This window comes from Podarcis melisellensis (genome assembly GCF_964234715.1).
Source record: "Podarcis melisellensis genome assembly, chromosome: 3".
Lineage (NCBI taxonomy): Eukaryota > Metazoa > Chordata > Lepidosauria > Squamata > Lacertidae > Podarcis > Podarcis melisellensis.
This window is the reverse complement of record NC_138530.1, coordinates 100,444,290-100,468,282: the sequence shown is the minus strand read 5'-3', so window position 1 is coordinate 100,468,282 and position 23,993 is coordinate 100,444,290. Positions and strand designations below refer to the sequence as shown.

Below are 23,993 nucleotides of genomic sequence, written 5' to 3'. Positions count from 1 at the left end.
GCATGCCACAGATGTGATATTGGAAGAGGTCTTTACTGAATGTAATCAAATTCAGACAGAAAGATGGTTTTCTCATGATCAATAACAGCAAGAATTCCTATAGAGGGAAAAATAGGTAAGGGTAAAGGGTCCCCTGACTGTTAGGTCCTGTCGTGACCGACTCTGGGATTGCGGCACTCATCTCGCTTTACTGGCCGAGGGAGCCAGCGTTTGTCCTCAGACAGCTTCTGGGTCATGTGGCCAGCATGATTAAGCCGCTTCTGGCAAACCAGAGCAGCACAGAAACACCGTTTACCTTCCTGCTGGAGCGGTACCTATTTATCTACTTGCACTTTGACGTGCTTTCGAACTGCTAGGTTGGCAGGAGCAGGGACCGAGCAACGGGAGCTCACTCCGTCACGGGGATTTGAACCGCCGACCTTCTGATCGGCAAGCCCAAGGCTCAGTGGTTTGCATAGGGTTGAGTAAACTGAGGCTGAGAGTCATTGTGCAAACGGTTTTTTGTTTTTTTTCAAGGCTGCCGATACCCTTCTGCTTCCTGCTGTGGTGATTTCATACATTTAAGTGTTAAGAGGTGGCTTTCATTCCCCCCCCCCCCAATCGCTTTCCCCACTCTTCCTTTCATCCTGCCCTGACAGTTTTTCGGCATTGCTTTTCATTCTCCACCTCTTCTTCCTGAAGTGCTTTTTCAGTTTATGATGGCATCTTTATTTGTTTTGCCCTTGCGTCTGGTTTCATGAATTGCCTTTTTTACTTTTTTGTGTGTGGAGCTTTTAATTTTGTGTATGTGTGTATATATCTATTTCTCCAGAAAGAAGTGTTTTTGCAGTTAAATTACTGTTAAAATACGGGTAGCTGGTTGCTTTCATGTGCCACAGATAGATCAGCTTTCAAGGGTGACTGCTCTAACTCCCTCCTCCCGCAACCTCCCGGTATCCTGCTGGTTTGTAATAGGCTTCCTAGTCACACAGATGCTTATTTTCTAAACATAGAAGCTGTTCCTTTTCAGAATGCTTCCATGAAAAGCCTTCCTTTAAAATTTCATAATGGCATCTTTTGGTTCAGGAACTCAGGAAGAGATTTTTTCTCTGTGTGTGTTTGTATAAAGTCAAGCTCAACATCCTTGAACATGTGTGCTAAAAAGAATTATGTGGGTATATGAATGACATTTCCTTGTGAGCAGAAAATACAATTCAAAGACTAGCACTGATACTTGTGGAACAACTCTGTGCTCCTTTAGAATTCTGAATTCAGTACAGTTGTACCTTGGTTTTCGAACAGCTTAGTTCTCGAACATTTTAGCTCCCGAACGCCGCAGACCTGGAGGGGACTGTTCCAGCTTGCAAACTATTTTTGGAAGCCAAACATCTGATGGGGCTTCTGCAACTTCCAATTGGCTGCAGGAGCTTCCTGCAGCCAATCAGAAGCCACGCTTTGGTTTCCGAATGTTTTGGAAGTCGAATCAACTTCCAGAACGGATTCCATTTGACTTCCAAGGTACAACTGTACTTTTCAGAGGCAGCGCAGTACCTTGCAGAATAGCACTCACCTTTTCTATCCATGCCATAAGAAATGCTTGAGCATTTGTTCTACTGAATTTATAAGTGTATTCATTGTAAGACCCTATTGGAGTAGACCAGTTGAAATTCATTGACATGGCTAAGGTGGGGCCGTTAAGTCTACTCTGAGTAAAACTTAGTTGAATACAACCTGTAAGTTTTATTCAGTGCATAGCCAAGGTTATTTATTGTGGTTTCTTTTTTAAAACTTACATAAGTACAGGTTAACACAGTTTTGTTTTTTGCTGGAATTTCCACCAAAAAGACACAAAGGTATACACCATTTCTTCTTCTGTATAATAAATCCAGTTTCAGCAAGAAACAACCCACATGATCAGGCCTAACAACAGCTTGCAAGTGAGTTTATGGAGCTCTTGCAACCTGCATGATGTGGAAGGTAGAGTTTTAGGGCAAGTTCCTATTTGAGATGAAAGCTGTAGGAAATGCTGGATTGTGGCTAGTCTTTCTACCTGCCTCAGGCAGGAACACAGCCACCCCTGCTGTCTTATATGTTGATTCCTGCAAACTATTCGCATTTCTAATAATGTTATTGACTGGTCGTGATCTTGAGCTTTCAAAATCTGAGTAGGAAGCCACGATTTCTATTTGGGCCACTTACCAATCTGCTGTAAAGTAGCATTGACACACTTGTTAGTGCAGCTATGTTTTAAACCAGCTTTAAATCATGCCATGCAGCAGCTTGCTCTTTGCATACAGCAAATTACTATACTGATTAGTAATCTTCTTAGGCCTTTTGCAGTGGTGTGTGTGTGTGTGTGTGTGTGTGTGTGTGTGTGTGTGGAGGAAGGCCGGGAATTGCCCGATGGTTGTACACTTTCAGACTGTTGCAGTGGACCCAAGGGATTCCTCAGATGAGTAAATAAGTTACGGCCAGCAAGCTTTCCTGAGGGGTGGGGTGGCTTGTCAGCCATTGCCAATCTTCCCCTGTAAAGGTAAAGGGACCCCTGACCATTAGGTCCAGTCGTGACTGACTCTGGGGTTGCGTCGCTCATCTCGCTTTATTGGCCAAGGAAGCCAGCGTACAGTTATGTGGCCAGCATGACTAAGCCGCTTCTGGCGAACCAGAGCAGCGCACAGAAACGCCATTTACCTTCCCACTGGAGCGGTACCTATTTACTTGCACTTTGAGGTGCCTTCGAACTGCTAGGTTGGCAGGAGCTGGGACCGAGCACCGGGAGCTCACCCCGTCGCAGGGATTCGAACCGCCAACTTTCCGATCGGCAAGCCCAAGGCCCAGTGGTTTAGACCACAGCGCCACCCACATCCCTATCTTCCCCTGTAGCCTTTGTGAATCCACAGAAAGGTCTTGGGTTGGTTCTGTCACACTCTCAGTGTACATGGGGTACAAGTCTGGCCAATGCTCTGCATGCTCCAGAACCCTCTGCAAAATATTGGGGTTGGATGTGGCAGGGGTATAGAGGATTCTCAACTGAGGCCTTGGCATGCAAAGGGTTTGCTGCAAGTAGAAACATCCATGAATAGCACAGCCAGAGTCTGCATAGCAGCCACAAGTCAGATCCATATTGGCTTGTTCTGACCCATGTGGGTTCCATGTGTGATGCCAGTACCTTGAGGCAAGGGGAGTCTCCAAGAGACTGCCATCATCCCTGAGCACTGGCCATGCTGATGGAAACTGGAGTCCAGCAACATCTGGCCTCCTTCTGCCTTAAGGTGCCCAGAGGATCCTGTTTACATGAGTTGTGTTGGACTGTTTTAAGAGAGACCTAATCTATTATATAGCACAGCAGCTGGGTGTTGCTTGGAAGAGAGATTGCTGCTTCGTTTCAAAGGTCATCAATCTGCTTGTGGAAGAATAAATAAGAACTCAATATTTATTAAGCTAATGCTTTGTAAATAACTATATCCCAGTGCTTTGGAACTGAATACCAACTGCACGTAGTAACATTTCTGGAGTTACCTAAGCACCCCTGATTGTTCAATTTTATTTTTGCAGGCAACAAAAAATCAGAGGAAGCAAGTGCCTCTTAAATGCTTTGTTGCCAGGATAGCTAGGCAGCGCCATGTGGTAGGAACAGCAGACTGTTGCCTGGATGTCATTCCTTTTATTATTTGGCAAGCAATGGAAAGGCTGTAGCTAACTGGAACTTCTAGAAGGACTGTATTTGGTGTTTTTCTACTGTTCACCATTTTAAATTGCAAGTGTTTATAACTGAGAGATAGCTCCCCCCGGTAAGCTCATGGATGTGGTTAGAAGACTGGGTGGCAATATTTATGGCATCGTGTCAAGGGATATTGCCATCTGGAAAGCAGTGTGGGTTAATTGTGTAGAACGGGGTGGGGAATCAGTGGTCCTGTGGATGCTGGGTGTACAAATCTCATCAACCCCAGCCAGCATGGCTAGTGGTTAGGGATGATGGGAGTTGTCATCCACACCATCTCAAGGGTATCAGTCACCCCAATGTAGAATGTAATACGTGGTACAACTTTGCATTAAATTATACTAGGAGTAGCCAGTGTGGTGTTCTTCAAATGTTGCTGAACTCCAGTTCCCATAATCCCTGACTATGCTCACCAGGTGCAGTGGGAAACTCCAAAAGAAAGGGCCTTTTCAGTGGCAGCATCCCAGCTATAGAATGCCTTCCCCGAGAGAGACTTTGCTGTCTTGATGTCATTTTGATGCCAAGTGAAGAGCTTTTTAAAATTTCCTCTATTTTTATTTCATCAGTTTCTATTTCCTATTCCTATCTGGGCTTTGGGGATGCGGGTGGTGCTGTGGGTTAAACCACAGAGCCTAGGACTTGCCGATCAGAAGGTCAGCGGTTCGAATCCCCACGATGGGGTGAGCTCTTGCTCCTGCTCCTGCCAACCTAGCAGTTCGAAAGTACGTCAAAGTGCAAGTAGATAGGCAAGTAGATAGTAGTAAATAGGTACCGCTACGGCAGGAAGGTAAACGGCGTTTCTGTGCCCTGCTCTGGTTCACCAGAAGCAGCCTAGTCATGCTGGCCACATGACCCGGAAGCTGAACGCCGGCTCCCTTGGCCAATAAAGCGAGATGAGCGCCGCAACCCCAGAGTCGGCCACGACTGGACCTAATGGTCAGGGGTCCCTTTACCTTTACCTTTAAATGGCCTTTGTTTTCCTTCTGTCATTTTATTTATGTATGTATTTTTTGTCAGATTCTCTACTTCTTGTCAGCCACCTAGAGAACAGGGTGATAAATAAATGCAATATGGTCATTTTGAAATTTCCCACTTGGGTTTGAACTATGTGCACACTCATGTTTGGCTTTTTAAAAGCCCCACGGGAAGACAAGATGCTCAGTTATAAAATGGAATTGTTTGCCAGTAAAATATATTAATGAACTTCCTATGAAATCCTATACCTTCAAGAGGGCTCTGTATAAACAGTAGCATAATGGCATAGGAAAACCAAAAGTTTGCAAAGTAACTGGAGGTAATTTGCAGAACAGCAAAGTGATTGATTAAAGGATACGAGGAGCTGATTTGAAAAGAAGGATTACAAGAACTGAACATGCTCTGGCTTGGCAACATGACAGATAAAAGTCCAAGAAAATCAAATTGCTTATGTCAGGGAGAGTGGGAGTACCACATGGTTGAAATTGAGGCAAAACTGATGTTGGAGTGATACATAACAATCAGTTAAGAGCCCTCAAGTAGTCAGTTCATTGTACCACTTTAGCTTGGTTGCTCACTTTGTTATGCTACAAGGCACTCCTTCATATCTGTTCCCCAACTCCCACTACTGCTGATTCTCAAGGCAGCTATCTTCCAGAAAACCTCCCTCTTTCCCCATTCCCACAGCTTTCAAATATCCTTTTTATTTTAAACATTTGAATTATGTGCTGATATGCACAACAACACTCTTGTTTCTTCGTTGTCATGTTCATTGTACACAAAACCTTGAACCACTTTCATGGGGGATAAGGTTATCAATGGCTGCAAGCCGTTATTAGGGCTGGGCAATATAATAATAATAATAATAATAATAATAATAATAATAATAATAATAATAATATTCCTACCCCACCCATTTGGCTGGGTTTCCCCAGCCACTCTGGGCGGCTTTCAACAGAACATTAAAAACAGAATAAAACTTCCCTAAACAGGGCTGCCTTCAGATGTCTTCTAAAAGTTGGATAGTTGTTTATCTCCTTGACATCTGATGGGAGGGCATTCCACAGGGCGGGCGCCACTACCGAGAAGGCCCTCTGCCTGGTTCCCTGTAACCTCACTTCTCGCAGTGAGGGAACCGCCAGAAGGCCCTCGGAGCTGGACCTCAGTGTCCAGGCTTAACGATGGGGGTGGAGACGCTCCTTCAGGTAGACTGGGCCGAGGCTTTTCAACATTGCAATATAATGATACATTGCTGTGTTGAAAAGGAAGGATCATTGGCCCCAGCCCCGCAAGGCACGAGAGTGAAACTGTCGTTGCTCCCTCTGCCACCAGCACCCAACACACAGAGAGACCAACAAGGCAAATCCAGTTTGCCAACATCCATGATGTAAAAGAGAGAAGTTACAGGTAGGTAGCCATGTTGGTCTGCCATAGTTGAAACAAAATTAAAAAATTCCTTCCAGTAGCACCTTAGAGACCAACTAAGTTTGTTATTGGTATGAGCTTTCATGTGCTTGCACACTTCTTCAGGTAAAAGAGAGAAGTTACCAGAGACACCAACAAACTCAAATCCAGCTTGATTCTATGTTTTGTTTTGTTCTTTGCAGCCAGTGCATAGAGGGCCGCTTTGTGTGTTATGAAGCTATTATTTTCACTCAGAAGAAACTGAACCATTTTTACTGGGGTGTCCCTGCTTGCTTTTGTGACCAAAGGTTTCAGAAAAAAATCTCTTGGGTCTCTATATAAAGGAGGAGCTAACAGTTAATGAATGATGTCTTCCACCTGAGGTTGACCACAAATACAAAGTCTGTCTGCGTATGGGGCTTGTCGTAGAGAACATCCAAGACTGTAATAGGCATCTCTTGGAAACACAGATCAATAAAGGCATTTCTTAAGGAAACTAGTAAGAGTTTGGTCAGATAACTAGCTCTAAAATGCTCTGTTCTCAAGAGTGGATACCAAGGAGAAAAATTGGTGTTTCTAATTAGTTGCATGTTCCTTTCTATTTAGAAGAGCCAGACCCATAGTTACAACTTATTCAAGCTCAAAGCAGACCTTAGTTCTGGAAAATAATAATAATAATATCCTAAAACATCTTGACAGGCTGCTTTCCAGTAAGTTCTTGAAAGAACATTTAAGTTTCTTCTATCTCTACTTCGTTGTCTCACATTGATGACATCCAGGCAGTGGGAGTAGGGTCTGGAATAACATCCCACACCCTAATCACACCTGTGCAGTCTGTGCCTTCCATTTTCCAGATTGCAGTTATAAAGTTGGAGTATTCTTGTAACCTACTGTGCTGATATGAAGTGCAGTGCATGGACACTGGGTTTTGGAGGATGTTATCAGTAGACATTATCACATTTGCACATCTAGACAGACAAATGTTGTGTACAAAGACCATCTGAACAGGGATGAAATATCTAAAATTTAAGGAATAGAGCTTTATACTTGGTTTCACCTGCCCACCTCCTTAGTGTTCAGGTTAATGAAAGCATGGATAAGTGTCTGTCCTCACAGGGCTGAAGGATGTTGCTATTTTCTGTATATCTGACATGTCCTTAACCTGGCTTTAATAATAATAATAAATTTTATTTATATCCCGCCCTCCCCAGCCGGAGCTGGGCTCAGGGCGGCTAACAATCAAATAATCCGACATTCTAAAAACATTCATTATAAAAATTAAGTAAATCAAATTAAAATCAAATTAATGGCAACCATCAAGCAAATTCTGTGTAGATTGCCGATTGCCAGAGGAGGGGGGTCAGGCTGCGCCCTGACCGAAGGCCTGGTGGAACAGCTCTGTCTTGCAGGCCCTGCGGAAAGATGTCAGGTCCCGCAGGGCCCTAGTCTCTTGTGACAGAGCGTTCCACCAGATTGGAGCCGCGGCCGAGAAGGCCCTGGCTCTGGTTGAGGCCAGCCTAACCTCTCTGTGGCCTGGGATCTTTAGGATGTTTTTATTTGCAGACCGTAAATTTCTCTGTGGGACATACCAGGAGAGGCGGTCCCGTAGGTACGAGGGTCCTAGGCCGTATAGGGCTTTAAAGGTGAGAACCAGCACCTTAAACCTGATCCTGTACTCCACCGGGAGCCAGTGCAGCTGGTATAATACCGGATGGATATGATCTCGCAGCGAAGACCCCGTAAGGAGGTCTATTGTAAACAGCTGTAATTCTTGTCTAAATGTTCCCCAATCCTTAGCAGCAGCACTTAATAAATTAAGTAAGCAGGGAGCTTTTAAACTCTCTTCCTTTGTTTATGTTTCTTGTACTGCTTTCCTTTCTTCCTCTTCTTTTATCATTCCATCAGTATCCTTCCACTCTGGGAGACATGTTTTTATTACATCAATTAACATGAGAAGAATTTGATGGTCTTTTGAAAGGACCAGATTGTCAGGCACTGCTTTTCTGTAAATTGCTCCTCTGCAGCTGGGTTGATACTTAAGTACTCTGGCCATGTGGGTTGGGGTCACTCATATGACTTTTCTTTGGCACCCCAACCTAGTGGAGTATCACACCCATTGTTGGGATCCAAGTTAATCAGCCTGTATAGTTGACTCATTTTTATGCCAGCTACACTCATGGAACTAGCGCTAATATGCCCAGGAACCTCACCAAAATGCTGGAGAGGGTGCACCTCCACAGGCACATACCTCCACATGTGGTGGGAGTGCCCCAAAATCCAACTATTCTGGACAAAAGCCATACGAGAAATATGTAAAATAACTAAGCAAGTATTAGACACCACTCCAGAATTGCCCTACTAAACATCTTCCAAGACAACAATGCCCCTTTACACCACAAAGAACTCATAACCCACCTATCTTCAGCAGCCAGAAACACCATAACCAGACACTGGAGAGACCTGTCAGGAATAAGCATGGACCAATGATACCAAATAGTATGGGAAACAGCCTTACTAGAAAAATTAATCAATAAACTGAAACTGACATGGGGACAAACAGAAGAAGACGCCTTTACCCCTGTATGGCTTTATCACATTCACAGCCCAACGAGACAATGATAATAACCCACCAACAGCATACAAATCAATATGGCTAACCTGATCCAAAACACCCACTTACCCCACTCACACACGAAAACAAAGATCACCACAGCCAGTCACAAACAAACAACTACACCATAGGCCAACCCCAACCTCTCTCACCACCAAAGAAGCACAAATGAACAGCAGAGAGCAACGCTGACGCGAAACCCTACATACATTAAGCAAAATAGAAACATCGCCACCCGACCCCACCCATCTTCCCCCCCACCCCACTAATGTCTTAACAAATGAAACTGATTTGTAAAAAGGTTACATGGAAAAAATACGAGAGACATTATACATACTTCTGTAAAACAAGAAAATCTTTAATAATAACAAAAAAAGCTACACTCATGGAAATGCTACTTCCACAGATTATGGGAACATAAACTGTCCCCACATTTGTCATATTTATGTAGCTCCTAGAAGAATTGCTGTAATCACGATTTCATAAGTTGCTCTCAAGTTGTCAGGAGCGAGCCAGCAGTAAATTGCACCATGCGAGTTTGAGTTGAAAAGATGGGGCTTCAGTCTAGGAGTCATTTCCTGGTGCGTACAATTCTCCTTCCTGTTGCCCCCCACCCAATCATCACCACCACCACATACAGTACTGCAGACAACATCTTTTCTCCAGTAATTTAGATGCACAAGAAAATAGTGCAAACGTTTGTGCTTTTCTTCTCCGATCATTACAGATCTGAGATGGGGAAAAATGGATAATCTCAGACCTACTGAATATTCAGGAGACTTGTCTCCAGAAGGAGATGCGTAGAAATTGATAGGGATACTTTGTTGCTAGAAAATAATGTATTTTTCACATCTGCAATGGTAAATTTATTTCACAACCTGCATATTTTGCAAAAGTGTGTGTGTGTGTGTGTGTGTGTGTGTGTGTGTGTGTGTGTGGCACAGCTTTACAAAAAGTATAAAATAGACATGTCATGCTAAAAAAATGATATTTGATTTTTTTAAAAGAGGAATACAGCGGTAACTTACAAATATTAGTTCCATATTTCTACCACCACAACTACATATGGATATAATGGGTTGTAGCCAACCAAGCTGAAGGAGTCCCACTGAAATCAATAGACTTAAGTTAGCCAAGTCCTCTGATGACTTAGTTAAATACAATTCAGTGTTTTTAAAGTTTCTCATGATGAATACAGAATTCATTTGCATATTTGTGACTTATAACTGGAAGCCAATTAATTCCACAGATAATTTGGGCAGGAATGCTGCCTTAATTGCTGAGTGTGGAACATCATCCAACAGAGAGAGGCTATTTAATCCCCTAAAATAAATCATTTTAAGTGTACCTTTTTTCTGGATTCTGGCCTATGTCTTTTGAGGGTTCTCTCTACTTTGAAAATAATTGTGAGAGTTAATTAACCCTAATTTTGAAAAGTGAGTACATGGCCACAGAGTAGATGCTATGCTTGAAAATTAGACAATGTCATTTTGTTTTTACTCATTTATTTTATTTTCCCAACTGCCCTCCAAACACGGGCTTCTATTTTATATTAATGAGAGAAATAGAAGCAAGGGTATCCTGTATGTTGCCATAGCAACATATCCAAATCTTGTTCCAAATTCATTTTCTGTTGTTTGCGGGGGGTGGGGGGGTGAGGTGGGATATTTTCTTTTATTTGCAACCTGCATTATCCCAGGGTAGGTTTATTGTCATTTTACACCTATACCCTCAAAGAGGCAGCAGTCTAAATATTTGGTTTGGGTGCCTTCAGGAAAGAAAGGAGGGCAAGGTTTCTCTTAGCTAACTTTTTCCCCCTGTGTTGTTACTCCTCTTATCCCAGAATAACTCGCTCTCTCCATCACAAACATTCTACTTCTGCTCACCTGTTTCTTCAATTCTGAGATCGCAAATACACAACAAAAGAGAAAAAAATGGTGGGGTGGAAAGTTGTTTTAACCCTAACCACTTGCCCTTTGCTTTTTTGAGTCCTGCCAAGTAGTCTACTGTGGAGTTGTTTATATTTATTGTATATCTATTATATTTATTTTATATTTTATGTCACCTGCTTATAGAACTTTGAGTAAACGGCAGGTAAGAATTCTAATCAGCACCATAATGCTTTAAAAAATGATAACGAAGAAGACAATTCTTGAACTACCTCCCTCCCCCCACTTTTTAGTAAGGTGTGTTTGTTTCGTAAATAGCCTGCCGTGGAAGAAAGGAAGGTTCGGTCCAGTTGATGGAGTAGCCACAGGAAGTGGAGAAGGCAATAATGGCCTTCTCTTCAACCACTTTATGATTTCCCTTTCACCTACTCTAGACTCATTCCTTACCCAGTTCCATTCACAACACGTAATGAATTTGGCCTATCTATTTTTTCACCCATTGTACCCTCACCCCAGCTAATCCAGACAAGTTCTTTTTTAAAAAAATATAAGATGATTGCAACATTGCCCTCATGCATTCCCCTGGGTGCTTGCAAAATTACCGTTGCCATTGTGTGGTGCCCTTCAGAAGACATTTAACCAACAGCAGGCCTGCCTAGCTTGTGATTCACTAAATTCAGCACTGCGGCAGCTACGCAGTGTGACCTGCCAGGTGCGTGACAAACGGCCGTCTTTACCTTTTCCGAGGTAGGCAGCAAAATCAAGATTTTTTTTTATCAGCTCAGTAGGTCAAAGCAGTGCAGGCCTGATATCTTATCTATGCAGATAGCTTTGGCCTAGCTCTCTGCTTCATCTTTTCAGAAGCAATAATGTTGTGCTTAATTTCAGGGTATGGAAATTAATTTGTGTATTGCGTGCTTAGAAGGAAAATAAGTTTCGGTCTTCCTTCTTTTTTTAAACCAACGATGCAGACCTTCCAAGCATCCCTATTTTCCATGGACTTCTCCCGGATTTACAGAAGCTGCCCCGGTTTCTGATTTGACCCCAGAATGTCCCACTTTTGCCTAGGACATCTCTATTTTCATTGGAAAAACATTGGAGAGTATAGAGTTATGTGACCCCCCCGAGCCAATGAGATAAAGCCTTTAGAAGACAGTCCTGTATAGGGAAGTTTTTAATGTTTAAAAAGCTGCCCAGAGTGGCGAGGGCAGCCCAGTCAGATGGGTGGGGCATTATTATTATGTCATGGGCTTTGAAGACACTCGAACTCAGGACGCAAGGGAGAAATGTGCTAGGAGGAAAGCATGCTTGGCAAACCCACACTGAAATCAGCTCCCGCCCGGAAATGAATGTCCCCACTGTGGCATAGCTGTCCCTTTTTTAAAGGGAAATTCCCTTATTCCGAATAGGATTCCTCACAAGAAAAGGGAAAAGTTGACAGCTATGCATTGTGGAAGAACGTGTGGATCCAGAATTGGCCTCCACAGTCACTTACGGACTCATTGTTAAAACCGTGTTTATGGAAGACAATCTTACTCGGCTACAAGTAATTGCCAAATAAGAAGTATTATTATTATTATTATTATTATTATTAATAATAATAATAATAATATAGGACATCCCTATTTTCATCAGAGAAAATTTGGGAAGGGATGATGATGATGATATTCTCCACAGCGTAGTGAATGAACGCTTCTTTTTTGTATGATAATAATGCAAAAATAAAATCCTTTCCCCATCAAGTTAGTACCAGAAATATAAATGAATGTGCTGCCATAGGCAGAGCCTGGAGAACAGACTAGCAGGAAAGCAGCTCCTTCCGTATAAATGCTGTATTTAGTCATCTGTGCTGCTACTAACAAGCCATCTTATAGCTTCATTTGAACAGGATGTGGCAGTTATGCCTAAGATTTATACGCACAACTCTTTTCAGTGATGTCTCCTTAAGCCCAGGTGAGGCAAACATGACTTGATGCCAGCTATTCATCTCATTGTGTTATATCGCTTCAAACTGTGATACCACCAAAGTTGGTGTGAGATAATCTCTCGATTTTGAGAAACCATTCTGGAGGCCAATAAATAGTAAATAAAGTTGAGGATGAGTGTATAAATAGAGAACAGATGTTTTACTTGGTCCTTCCCTAATACACAATCATATGGAAAGGTTTATTTGAAACAGGTGGCATCTATGGGCAGGGCTTACTGAGTTGGTGCTGAAATCAACAGCTGGCACCAGAGCCAGGTATACCTAGGTGGCTTCATTTCTTCATGTCCTATTAATTTATCCATTTCAAACCAGAGAAGAAAGTCTTAGGGAAAGTTATCTAGATAATATACAGCTTCTATAGGAAAGCTCTCTCTGTTCAGCAGTGCAAACAAGGATTAGGGCCAGCATCTACATACAGTGGTACCTCGGTTTTCAAACGTCTCCATTCACTAACGTTTCAGAAGTCGAACGCCGTAAACCCTGAAGTAAATTCTTCCGTTTTCGAACGTGCCTCAGAAGTCAAACTTCCGAGGCCGCTTCCAGTTTGAGTTTTCCGTATTCAGTTTTCCATATTGAGGCTTCCGTATTGAGTTTTCGGTTTTCAAATGTTTCGGATGGACTTGTATTCCATAGGAACGGTCAGAGTAATCTTTTAAGTGTATAGTATTTTTGTTTTCTTTATCTCTATGATTATCTATATCCCTAGGATAGTTTAATTTTTGTTAACTGCCTCCTTGTATAATGCCTAAACAACTGAACCAGTAGTCACGTAAAACATAAAAATGTAAATTTTAATGCAATTTAGCTTCTGCTTTTTTGACTGCTACTTAATGTTTGCTTAGTCCCGCAGCAGCAAAGGTCATTTTTGCATGGAATAATAGCAGCTGTAGAAAAGAAAAGGGAGAGGGAGATGATATTTAAGACAATAGGGAAACATTAGTTTGACCTTTCAGGGTATTAACTGCCAAAAGTGTCAGAAAGTTTAATAGCTTTCCAGTGTAATATTAAGCCATAGGAAATTTGAAGATGCAAAAAGTAAAGTAACCCCTGTTTAAGGTGCAAGTTACCTTTATTACAATTGGAATTCCATAGAATTCAGATTAGAGTACAATAAAGTACAATAAAAGAAGCAATAAAAATCCAATGCAAATCAATATGAATATCTTCAATCACAAATCCACTGGCACACAGTGGACCACTGGTGGTCTGTGGACCACAGTTTGGGAATCTTCATTAGGGAGTTGGATGGCTAGAAGAGTTGAACAAAAAAGGGAGAAAAGTTGCACAATCCAGCTGATGGTTAGATTGCATGCTATTTGGAAGACTATTTGGGCTCAGATCTCCCAGTCAGTCGTGGCACCTTGAGGTGGTCATGAGAAAATGCCCATGTCTCGGTTTTCTATTCCACTGTAAAAATGAGAATAGTATCCCATTGTAAACATAGTTCATGAGGCTTGTTGCCAAGAACAAAATCTACATTGAAGATACAATTTGGCACATGATTGTTGTTTTTGAAGTCATGCTGATTTAAGAATGCTTAACTGCTTACTGATCTGCAGCCTAAAGGGGCTATGAAATGCAAAGAATCTTAGAATGATTAAATAAAGGTCTTTGATGTCATGAATAAAAATTAATTAGATTGCTTCCGCATTGGTCTACATGGAGCTCGTTGAAACTTTACCTGCTAGTACTCATGAAATAGCATTTCTTCTTTGTTTCAAAGAACCCCAGCCAGATGGGCAGGACATTATTATTATTATTATTGTTATTATTGTTATTATTATTATTATTGGTTTGATTCCTCAAAACAAGACCCTATCTGAACTTTAGTATGAACTTTGAACAAGCTGAAGTCTAATTTTTGTGTAGCCCACTACCTAATTGTTTGCAGGTCCCTAAACACCCAGTCTCAACCTGCATATAGATGAGCAATGAAATGTAAAATTAGACGTGTTGATTTCTTAAGTACATAAAAATGCATCCATAAGATGGAGGCTCTTTGGAATATTACAAAATTCTCTTTTGAAAAATTGTATCACAGTTTCAGTTAGGTTGTTTTGATTTTCTCTTTCTTTTCTTTCCCTTTCTTTTCTCACTGAAAACTTTCAATGAAATATATTTTTTTAAAAAAAGAAGAAGAAGAGGGAAGTAAAGGAAAGCATGTTAAACCAAGCTCTCGTAGGAAAGAACAAAAGAGTGTGATGGTAAAGTAGTGGCAGATGTCAAGGAGGCTGAAATGCTAAACAGCGCTTACTCCGGGTTTCAGTAAGAAGAAGTATGCTAACAAGATATTTAATACATAGCTAACAAAAAGTAGGTAGTAATAGTACTACTAGTAGTAGTATTTACCCAGCCTTCATCCTAAGGTCCTGTGGCGGGTTACAATTAAAACACAATGCTAGAAACAATTTAATACAACAATCACAGAAATAAGATGGGACCTTAAAGTACACATCTCAGCTGTTTTAAAACAGGTTAAATGAGGACTAAAGGGAAACCCTAGCCAGTAATCTGTTTTAAAGGGCAGCCCCACACAGAACACATCACAATTATTCAATCTGGAAGTTAGCAGATTATGAAGTCATTTCGGCCCAATAGGGTTCATAGCTGCCGAACCATCAAGAGCTGGTTCCTAGCCACTGAAGCCAGCTGAGCCCTAAAAAAGCAATCATAGGTCAGGAATGGAGAGAAAAAAGCTATGGAATGCTCTCTTCATATGAATGTATTTAAATCAGTAAAGCCAAATGAAATTTATCCTCAACCTTATTGGTTAAACAAGCTAGCCTAAAGGAGAAAGCACACACACAATGCCACACACACACACATATATATATATATAAAAGAGAAGTCTTTGTCCTCTTTCAGGGGCAGTGAGATTATATATTCTAAAACAGCCTTTTGTTTGTTTGTTTGTTTTTAAGAGATTGATCAATCACTGCTAGAAACTTTGTGCGCAGGAACAAGGGAGATCATAGTCTTGTGACATTAGCTTCAAACAAGTGACACTGAAACAGAACAATATGTTGTTGTTGTTGTTGTTGTTGTTGCAATGAGGCACAAGCTCACACAAAGGGAGAGAAACAGGATGAATTTTCCTCACTACTCTAATTAAGCAAAGTTGGGTGAGCTGTTTTCTTGATTGCTGCAGCAGTTGTTGCCATAGTTTATCCCAAGCAGTATGTGGCTATATTGTTTTAACGCTGGAAGAAGAGACAGAGAACATCCTTTGTGGGCTTTCGTCAACAGTCATTGAAAGATGGCTTTGCTCCATTAGCCTGAAAGAGGTTGTAGTGAGACGATTTAAAGATGCTGTTTCTGGAGCCCTACAAATCAGGGAACTATGGGCCCATACCTTGTCCCTCTTTCGTAACCGCAATTGAGCTTCTCCTTCTGGATGATGCAGAGACCAAGTACTGATTCACTCCTAAATGTTGGCTCCAACAGCAGCTGTATCATTATAAATGATAAATGCAGAAAGGCTTAAGGTCATCCAGTGAGCTTCAGGGCTGAGTGGGGATTTGAATCATGGTTTTACGTATCCTAGTCTGACACCGTGACTATCTGACTTTGGGTATTTTAAAATGCAAAGCTCCAATATGAAATGGTATAGGCGCAATTATGTGCCCCCACTTGTGTAAGAATGTTCCATATTACTTAAGCAATGACTACTGTGTATGTTTAGGAAGTAACTCCATGCAGAATCAGGTCCTTATTTTGCTCCTTGTGCTGCAACATTTCCTGCTTCCGAAAAGGCAAGGAATTTTAAAATCTGAATCCCAGCAAGTCTTTCCAGCTACAGTGGCAAGATGGCAAGTGAGACACTAGAAGCTTGCATTGGTCTCTTGTTTGCCTATTCTGTCCTATGGATCATTTTTGTGTTATTAGTTAGAGTAGGCAAATAATTAAATAAGTGAGTTTTCAGAGGTTTCAGTACATGGGTGTTAGCTTGGTGCAAAACCTGAGAAGCAACATTTAAAATCCCTTCTTATTTCCATCTCAGCCAGTTTGTTAAACAAACAGGATTTATTTGGGCTTTTGTTTTTTTTTAAAGGTACCCACCTATCTTCTTTCTGTCTCACTGAGCCAATTATTAGTTGTAGTAATTGTAATCAGACCATTGGAGGTCTGGAAATGGAGAGGTTAATGTCCTATTGCGGGGAGGGAATTCAAATTATTTTTGGAATTACTTGATCGATGGTGGTGGCAGCTACTAACCACATATTTGCAGAATACTTCTTATGAATCCAATTTTAAAATCACTGTCTAGAAAACTAGAATTATGCATGTTTGGGGCATTAGGTGTGGTACTAATTTGCACTCCTCACAAATCTTTCAGCTTCTTCAACTCTTAGTCATTATCATCCTTTCTCCATTAAAGTCAACCTCTCTCTAAGGGTGAACAATTATCTAAGGAAGGAGTTATGAATTATACCGAATGTTCCCAGTAGCCTAAAGATCACAGGTGCTTGTTTGGCAGCTCTGGGGTCCTTAAAGAAATGTCTGTTTCCAGTGCATCAGTGCATTGTCCTAGTGACATCCTTGACTGTTCTTAATCATCTTTCCTCTTTTGTACCAATCTGCTTTTTCTTCCTGTGCTCTGTCTGCCAGCACATTCACCAAATGCTGTGCGCATTTTGCTCTGAGGCAGTATGTGATATTTAGGAGAATGAACAGTTAGAAAAATAAATCATTCCATGAATTCTTCATTTTATAACGTGCAATTTTCTCTCTGTTGTGCTTTTGCTTTCTGTTAAGCCTTGGCTGGTGATGGATGTTTTCAGCCATTTAAATGTCCTTTGCACTATAAAGTTTATTTTATTTATGCAGAAAGATGGAGATATGCCATCTGCATTTGATTATTAGCTCCTGGAGTTTGACTTCTAGCGAAACCTGGAAGAACATATTTGTTTTGCCAGTGAACAAAAACCCATGCTTTATCAAAACCAATGTCATCATTCAACCATTCACCTTAGACTTTCTATAAACATAAACTTTTTTGACATTTAAAATGCCACTAGAATAGCTATTTGTTTGAAACCAAGCAGCCGGTCTTAAATTTCAAGGTTAACGGAGGAAACTGGAAAGATTACAGCAGGTCTCCTCTGTGTAAGGGGTATAAATTCAGCATAAATTCACCATCCGTTTTTAGTTTGAAATATATGTGTGCGGGAGTGTAGAACAAGAGCTGCTATCTTTTGAAGATTATTTTTCCACTGTGAGACCTAAAAAGACTTTGATGGTAGTGAAGCAGAGAGGTAGATAGAAAGATTCATTGAGGGAGAAAAAGTTGTCTTCAACTGACTCCGAATTGCCTTTTGAGAAGGGGGAGCCACGGAAAATGCAGTTGAAGGTGGGGTCAGTTTGAATGTCACCCTTGTCCCAAACAGGAGGGGGAAAGCAGCGAAGAGTCCTTGACAACCCAGTTGTGTAAAGTAGTTGTTACATTTGCTTTTGCAGTATGCTCCTGAGTTGCTGGCAGTGGTCCGCCTACCCTTCATCCATCCCAGTTATCTGCTAAACGTTGTTGACAATGAGGAGTTGATAAAGTCTTCAGAAGCCTGCCGGGATCTAGTGAATGAAGCGAAGCGTTATCACATGCTGCCTCACGCCCGACAAGAGATGCAGACTCCAAGAACCAGACCCAGGTTATCAGCAGGTACAGCTCAGCTCGCTTCAGAGCTGAAACTCTGGGGCCTATCTTTCTCTCTTTTTCCCCCCTGCAGTTATTGACGGGACAGGGACAGGTCAGGCGGACTATTTGCGGTCTGCATATGGTTGCAAGATTAAATCACTTCCTTTTCGCGCGCTCTCCGTGGCACTTCCAAGATACAACCAGAGTTTCAGATTGTGAAATCAGGTACCCTGCAGTTCTGCTTCAGGCTCTGACACTGATTCCCCCTGTGTTAGAGAGAGGGATCATTCATCACCACAAATCAGGTGCTAAGTCACCAGCAGTTGGTTTTCTTTCACAAACCAGCCATATTTTCAAAACAGCTCAGTGCCATTAGTTGGGGGGAGAGCTATGTTTGCTGCTTTGTCAGACACCAATTGTTGGTATTGATCCCCTTTCAAAGCCCCTGTATCATGGAAGATATTAAGTTTGTCTTAAACAAGACCATATATTCTTTACATACAGGTCCGGTGCCAGAGGTCATCCATGTCAGGCAGTGGCTGAGGGATTCTCTTCAGCCTGACCTGCTGCCCATTTGCAAACTGCTGGGCCCAGGTAGTGGTGAGCAGACACAGCTGTCTAACCACCTGCCTCCCCCTTCCTGCCTCATTTGGGACCCTCTGAGGAAAAGCCAGTAGTATATTTCTTCTCAGAACCTGGCATTCCAGGTGTTGTGGCCAAGAGAATACCTGCACCACCATCTCTGATTGCTGTTGCAGTTAGGAAAGCTGTCTAATAATTATATTAGTAATAGTAATTTTGTTATTCATATGCAGCCCATCTGACTGGGTTGCCTCAGCCACTTTGGGCGGCTTCCAGCAAAATATTAAAAACACAATAGAACATCAACCCATTAAAAACTTCCCTGAACAGGGGATGTCTTCTAGACGTCTTCTAAAAGTCAAATAGTTGTTTATCTGACGTCTGATGGGAGGCCCTCTGCCTGGTTCCCTGTAGCTTCACATATTGTAGTGAGGGAACCGCCAGAGGGCCCTCAGAGTTGGACCTCAGTGTCTGGGCTGGTTGATGGAGGTGGAGAAAGGGCCGAGGCCATTCAAGGTCAACACTAAAAAATAGCTGCTTAAGAAGCTGTTGTGGCAAACTGTGGTTGCGATGCAAACGTTTTCCTGGCCACCTTGTCCAGCATACCTCATTCTGAAGAAGAGCACTCATTTGGCCCTTTCTCAGAGCCAAGGTGCTGGAGAAGTCACAAAAACAAACTGAAGGCGGTTTAACAAACTGAAGGCCATCGTCCTCTTTCCTATGCTCCTCCTGATGGAAACATGCAGATGGGGACAGATATACCCCCTACTTTAAGTCGTTTCCATACTATCTTCTTTTGTATATTATTTACTACAAAGCTCGAAGACTAAGCTCTTTAGCGACGAAACGTCGAATTACCGGAACAACATCCAAGCACTGAACCACTGGTATATCACAATTGAACTCTTTATCTACTACATTTGCGCTTGTTGAAGATAAAACCTATTTGGGAAAGAAACTACTTTTGCCATTTTTATGGACATTTAATGTTTATTTACAGATAGTTGCCTTGGTGATATTATATTGTGCCATTATCACACAGCAAAGGAGAAGAAAAAGAAAAAGAAAAAAAGAGAAAGAAAGAAAGAAAGATGATAGATGATGATAGATAGATAGATAGATAGATAGATAGATGATAGATAGATAGATAGATAGATAGATAGATAGATAGATAGATAGATAGCAGGAAGGAGTGGCATGAATGGGGGAGTGAGCAGGGGGAGAGGAGGGCAACAGTGGGGCCAGAGGAGGTCATAGACTATATATTATGGAATCACATACTGTAGAGTTGGAAGGGACCCTGAGGATCATCTAGTCCAGTCATGTCCAAAGTCCATTTTGGGGGCCCAATCTGGCCTGTCGGTTGGTTTAATCCAGCTCAACAACTTTGGTTGGCCCCCACAGCCCTTCATTTCATCAAATCTGGCCCTCTTTGAAAAAAGTTTGGACACCACTGATCTAGTCCAACTCCCTGCAGTGCAGGAATATGCTGTTGTCCCATACGGGGATCAAACCTGCAACCTTGACATTATTGGCACCATGCGCTAACCAGCTGAGCCAATTAATAGAAATGCTTATAATATCTAGACCTATAAAGTGCATGTTAGGGTCGTGGAGTGGTTAATGTACAAAACAACCAGCCGTTATGCTTAATATGCACAACAGACTGAACCTAGGCATGTTTATTTACACAGATGGAAGCCACATTGACTTCAGTGGGACTTACCCCTAGATAAATGTATATAGGATTGCAGCCTCGTTTTTCAATAGGTTTTATTTCTGTGTGAATATGCATATAATAGAATCATCGAACTGTAGAGTTGGAGAGGACTCTGAAGGTCATCTAGTCCAGTCCCCTGCAATGCAGGAATCTTTAGCCCAACATGGGACTTGATCCTACAAGCTTAAGATTAAGAGACTCATCAGTGAGAGACTCAGCTATGCAGGCAGAGCATAGCCATTGTGACTAGTAGCGGCCGATAGCCCTCTCCTGCATCATTTTTTTTCAGTCTGTTGAATGATTTACAGTGTGAGTAGACATTCATCTGAGAGTAGACATTCAGAGAAAGGCACTGTTAGGAAGATTATGGCTCAACACTTTGCAATAGTTCCGCCTCTCAGCAAGCAACTAAAACTTGTATTTTTCAGCCAGCATTTTCAGATACTGTTTTTTAAACCGGTTTCTGACTGCTGGTGTTTCTATAGCCATTGTTGATTCCACACCCCCTTAACTCTGTTTTTACTGTTATTGAAAATTTATCATTTTAAATATATTATTTTAATACCCCCCCCTTACCTGTTTGCTGCCTTGAATATATTTTCATATAAAGGCAGGATAGAAATACTGAAAATAAATCAGTAAAAAGAGAATAGCTTCAGTTGCCGTGCCTTATTCTCTCGGGAATATGAAGACACAACTCAGTTTTTACCACAGCAAGGCTAAACTTTTCTGTGCGCCTATTAAATTGGAAGATAGCACGGTAGATTTGTATGTGCAAGGAATACAGAACGCCTTTTCGAAGTTGCTTCATCCTGCCTAGCAGAATCAGAACGGCAGGAAATTATATGTCGAGTTGCATCCTTTTTCGTTTGTAGAGACACTGTTTAATCAGGGGATATATGGGAAATATGAAACACATAGGATTTTCAATAACTGCCCACTCTCAAACCCTTTAGCAGGGGTTAGCTAATAGGTTTATTGGTCGGACGTATTTTTGAAAAGTGCCTATTTAATGTTTGCAGATAAAATTATAGGTGTAATGCATGCTATTTTCAGAAGCTTGTTGATTAAAGAAAAGTAATTTTCCAGGGATAAGGGGAAAGGAGTGATTATTTTTGTAGGTCGAAGTCCAATTATGTGGAACTTATGTACTTGCAAAAGGTATTTAAATCCTTTGTGAGTATTGCAGTATTTGCAATGCCCTCTTGAGGTCATTCATTACAATCACATTAGATTTGGCATAGGTGATGGGTTTTTTCCTGCCATTTTTTCATATATATATAACTTTACAAAGTGATTAAATGCATAGAGGATAATAGTACATAGACATCTTCCTACCAGAGGATGTATGGGTATCTTTTGAAAATGTTCCTGATCTCCTTATGTTCTCATAAGGCATATGCAAATATAATGCAAGAGAAATCTGCTTTTCCAGTTTCTGACATATATGGGACAAAGACTGTAAACAGTGGTTTGGGTGCATGCTCTTAGGGGTGAGTTAACCATTAGACCCACATAATTTTTTGCACCCCACCCCCAATTGCCCAATTCAGTCACAAGGCTGGATGACCTTGGGCCAGTCATTCTCTTGCAGCCTTATCCTCCTTGCAGGGTTGTTGTCATGAGGATGCATTGAAAGGAAATCCATGTACACTTCCATCTTGAAACCCTTGGAGGAATGACATATACCATATTTTTTGCTCTATAGGACACATCCGACCATAGGACGCACCTTGTTTTAGAGGGGGAGAACAAGAAAAAAAAAATCCCGCCCTCTCTGCTCAGCGCCCCTTCAGCGCAGCGGCAGGAGAAACGGAGCCCCTTCCATTTCTCCTCCCACTTCGCTGAAGGGGAACTGCGCAGCTCTCCCTCTCTGCTGAAGCCAAGAGAGTCTTGCTCTCCCGGCTTCAGCAAAAGGAACCCGAAGCCTTTGGAGCGCAGCGCGAGTCGCGCTTCACTTCAAAGGCTTCAGGCGGAGGGAGCGCTCCCTTTGCGCTTCAGAGGCTTTGCGTTGCTATCGCTGAAGCCAAGGAGCCTGCATTCACTCCATAGGACACACACACACTTCTCCTTAATTTTTGGAGGGGAAAAAGTGTGTCCTATAGAGCGAAAAATACAGTAAGTCTTGACTTCCATGCAACCAAAGCCAGTAAAGTGTTTGAAGAAATCAGTGCAATGAATGATTTATGTCTGAAGATGTTTTGTCCTTGATTAGAACACATTTGGTATTTTTGGACAGTTGGTTTGACTTTTTATTTTATTTCAATTTTTGCAATAAGTAGTACATTCTGCTTTGGTCCTCCTCTTACCCTTAACCTAGCTGTGCATGAGAATGACCTGCCGCATTCTGCAGCAATATCTTCCCAACAGCAGCAGCAGCCATGCTGCTTACTGGGAGGCGGGCAGACAAGATGGGGGCAAGGTCAGGGCCATGCAGCGCACCAGCACAGACAATCCAGCGTTTCTAATGGTGTAGTGGTGTAACACACAGTCCCAGTGTTGCTGCTGCCTTGCCCCTCACCCTCTCAGTAATAGACAGTTGCTGAGATAGCGCCCCACTGGGCAAATTGTACCTGGCTCTGCATCAGGTGCACCAACTTAAATAAAATACGGAGGGGGGAGGCAGGTGAGCTCAGGAATGTTTGATTCTTACTGGGGTGCCCTCGGGGTTGTGGGTGCACACCACCGCAACGCGGACGTGCAATGTCACATGCAGACGCCTGCACATAGTGTGTGTGACATTGCACACACTACGTGCAAGTGCGTATGACGTCACACGTCTGCGTTGTGGAGGTTGGCGGCTGTGACTCCTCTTCCTCCTCCTCTCCGCAGCCAGTGAGGTACCCGTTTCCGCAGGGAGGGGTTCAGGCTCAGAGGCAGAGAGACCCTGTCTCTTGAGTCTGAGCCCATTCCCCTGGAAAAGGGTGCTTCACTGGCTGGCTGCAGAGGGTGGAGCTAAACTCCTTCTCTCTCGGAGGCAGTATCGCTGCTACCTACAGTGGTGCCCCGCAAGACGAATGCCTCGCAAGACGGAAAACCCGCTAGACGAAAGGGTTTTCCGTTTTGGAGGTGCTTCGCAAAACAAATTTCCTACGGGTTTGCTTCGTAAGACGAAAATGTCTTGCGAGTTCCTGCAGGTTTTTTTTCCTCCCCCCCCCTTTTCCCCAAGCTGCTAAGCCGCTTATCAGCTGATCCGCTAAGCCGCTTAACAGCTGATCCACTAAGCCGCTTATCAGCTGATCCGCTAAGCCGCTTATCAGCTGACCCGCTAATAGCGCTAAGCCGCTAAGCCGCTAATGGGCTTGCTTCGCAAGACGAAAAAACCGCAAGACGAAGAGACTCGCGGAACGGATTATTTTCGTCTTGTGAGGCACCACTGTACTGGCTTTTCTCATTGACTTTGTGAGTGCCCAGCCCCCACAATTCTATTATTGTGGGTGCCCAAGCATCCACGGCCCCCTAGAATTGCCTTCTATGATTCTTACAGTGTTTT

At 42.3% G+C, this 23,993-nt stretch overlaps 1 protein-coding gene across 1 annotated transcript in view; it reads left to right on the top strand.

Moving 5' to 3' along the window:
• The window catches only part of KLHL29 (kelch like family member 29), a 425,462-nt gene that overhangs the window by 354,919 nt on the left and 46,550 nt on the right, over nt 1-23,993 (top strand). Inside the window, exon 9 of the mRNA XM_081906134.1 lies at nt 18,024-18,222. Coding sequence (XP_081762260.1) covers nt 18,024-18,222 — 199 coding nt within the window. The remainder of the gene's footprint in view (nt 1-18,023; nt 18,223-23,993) is intronic.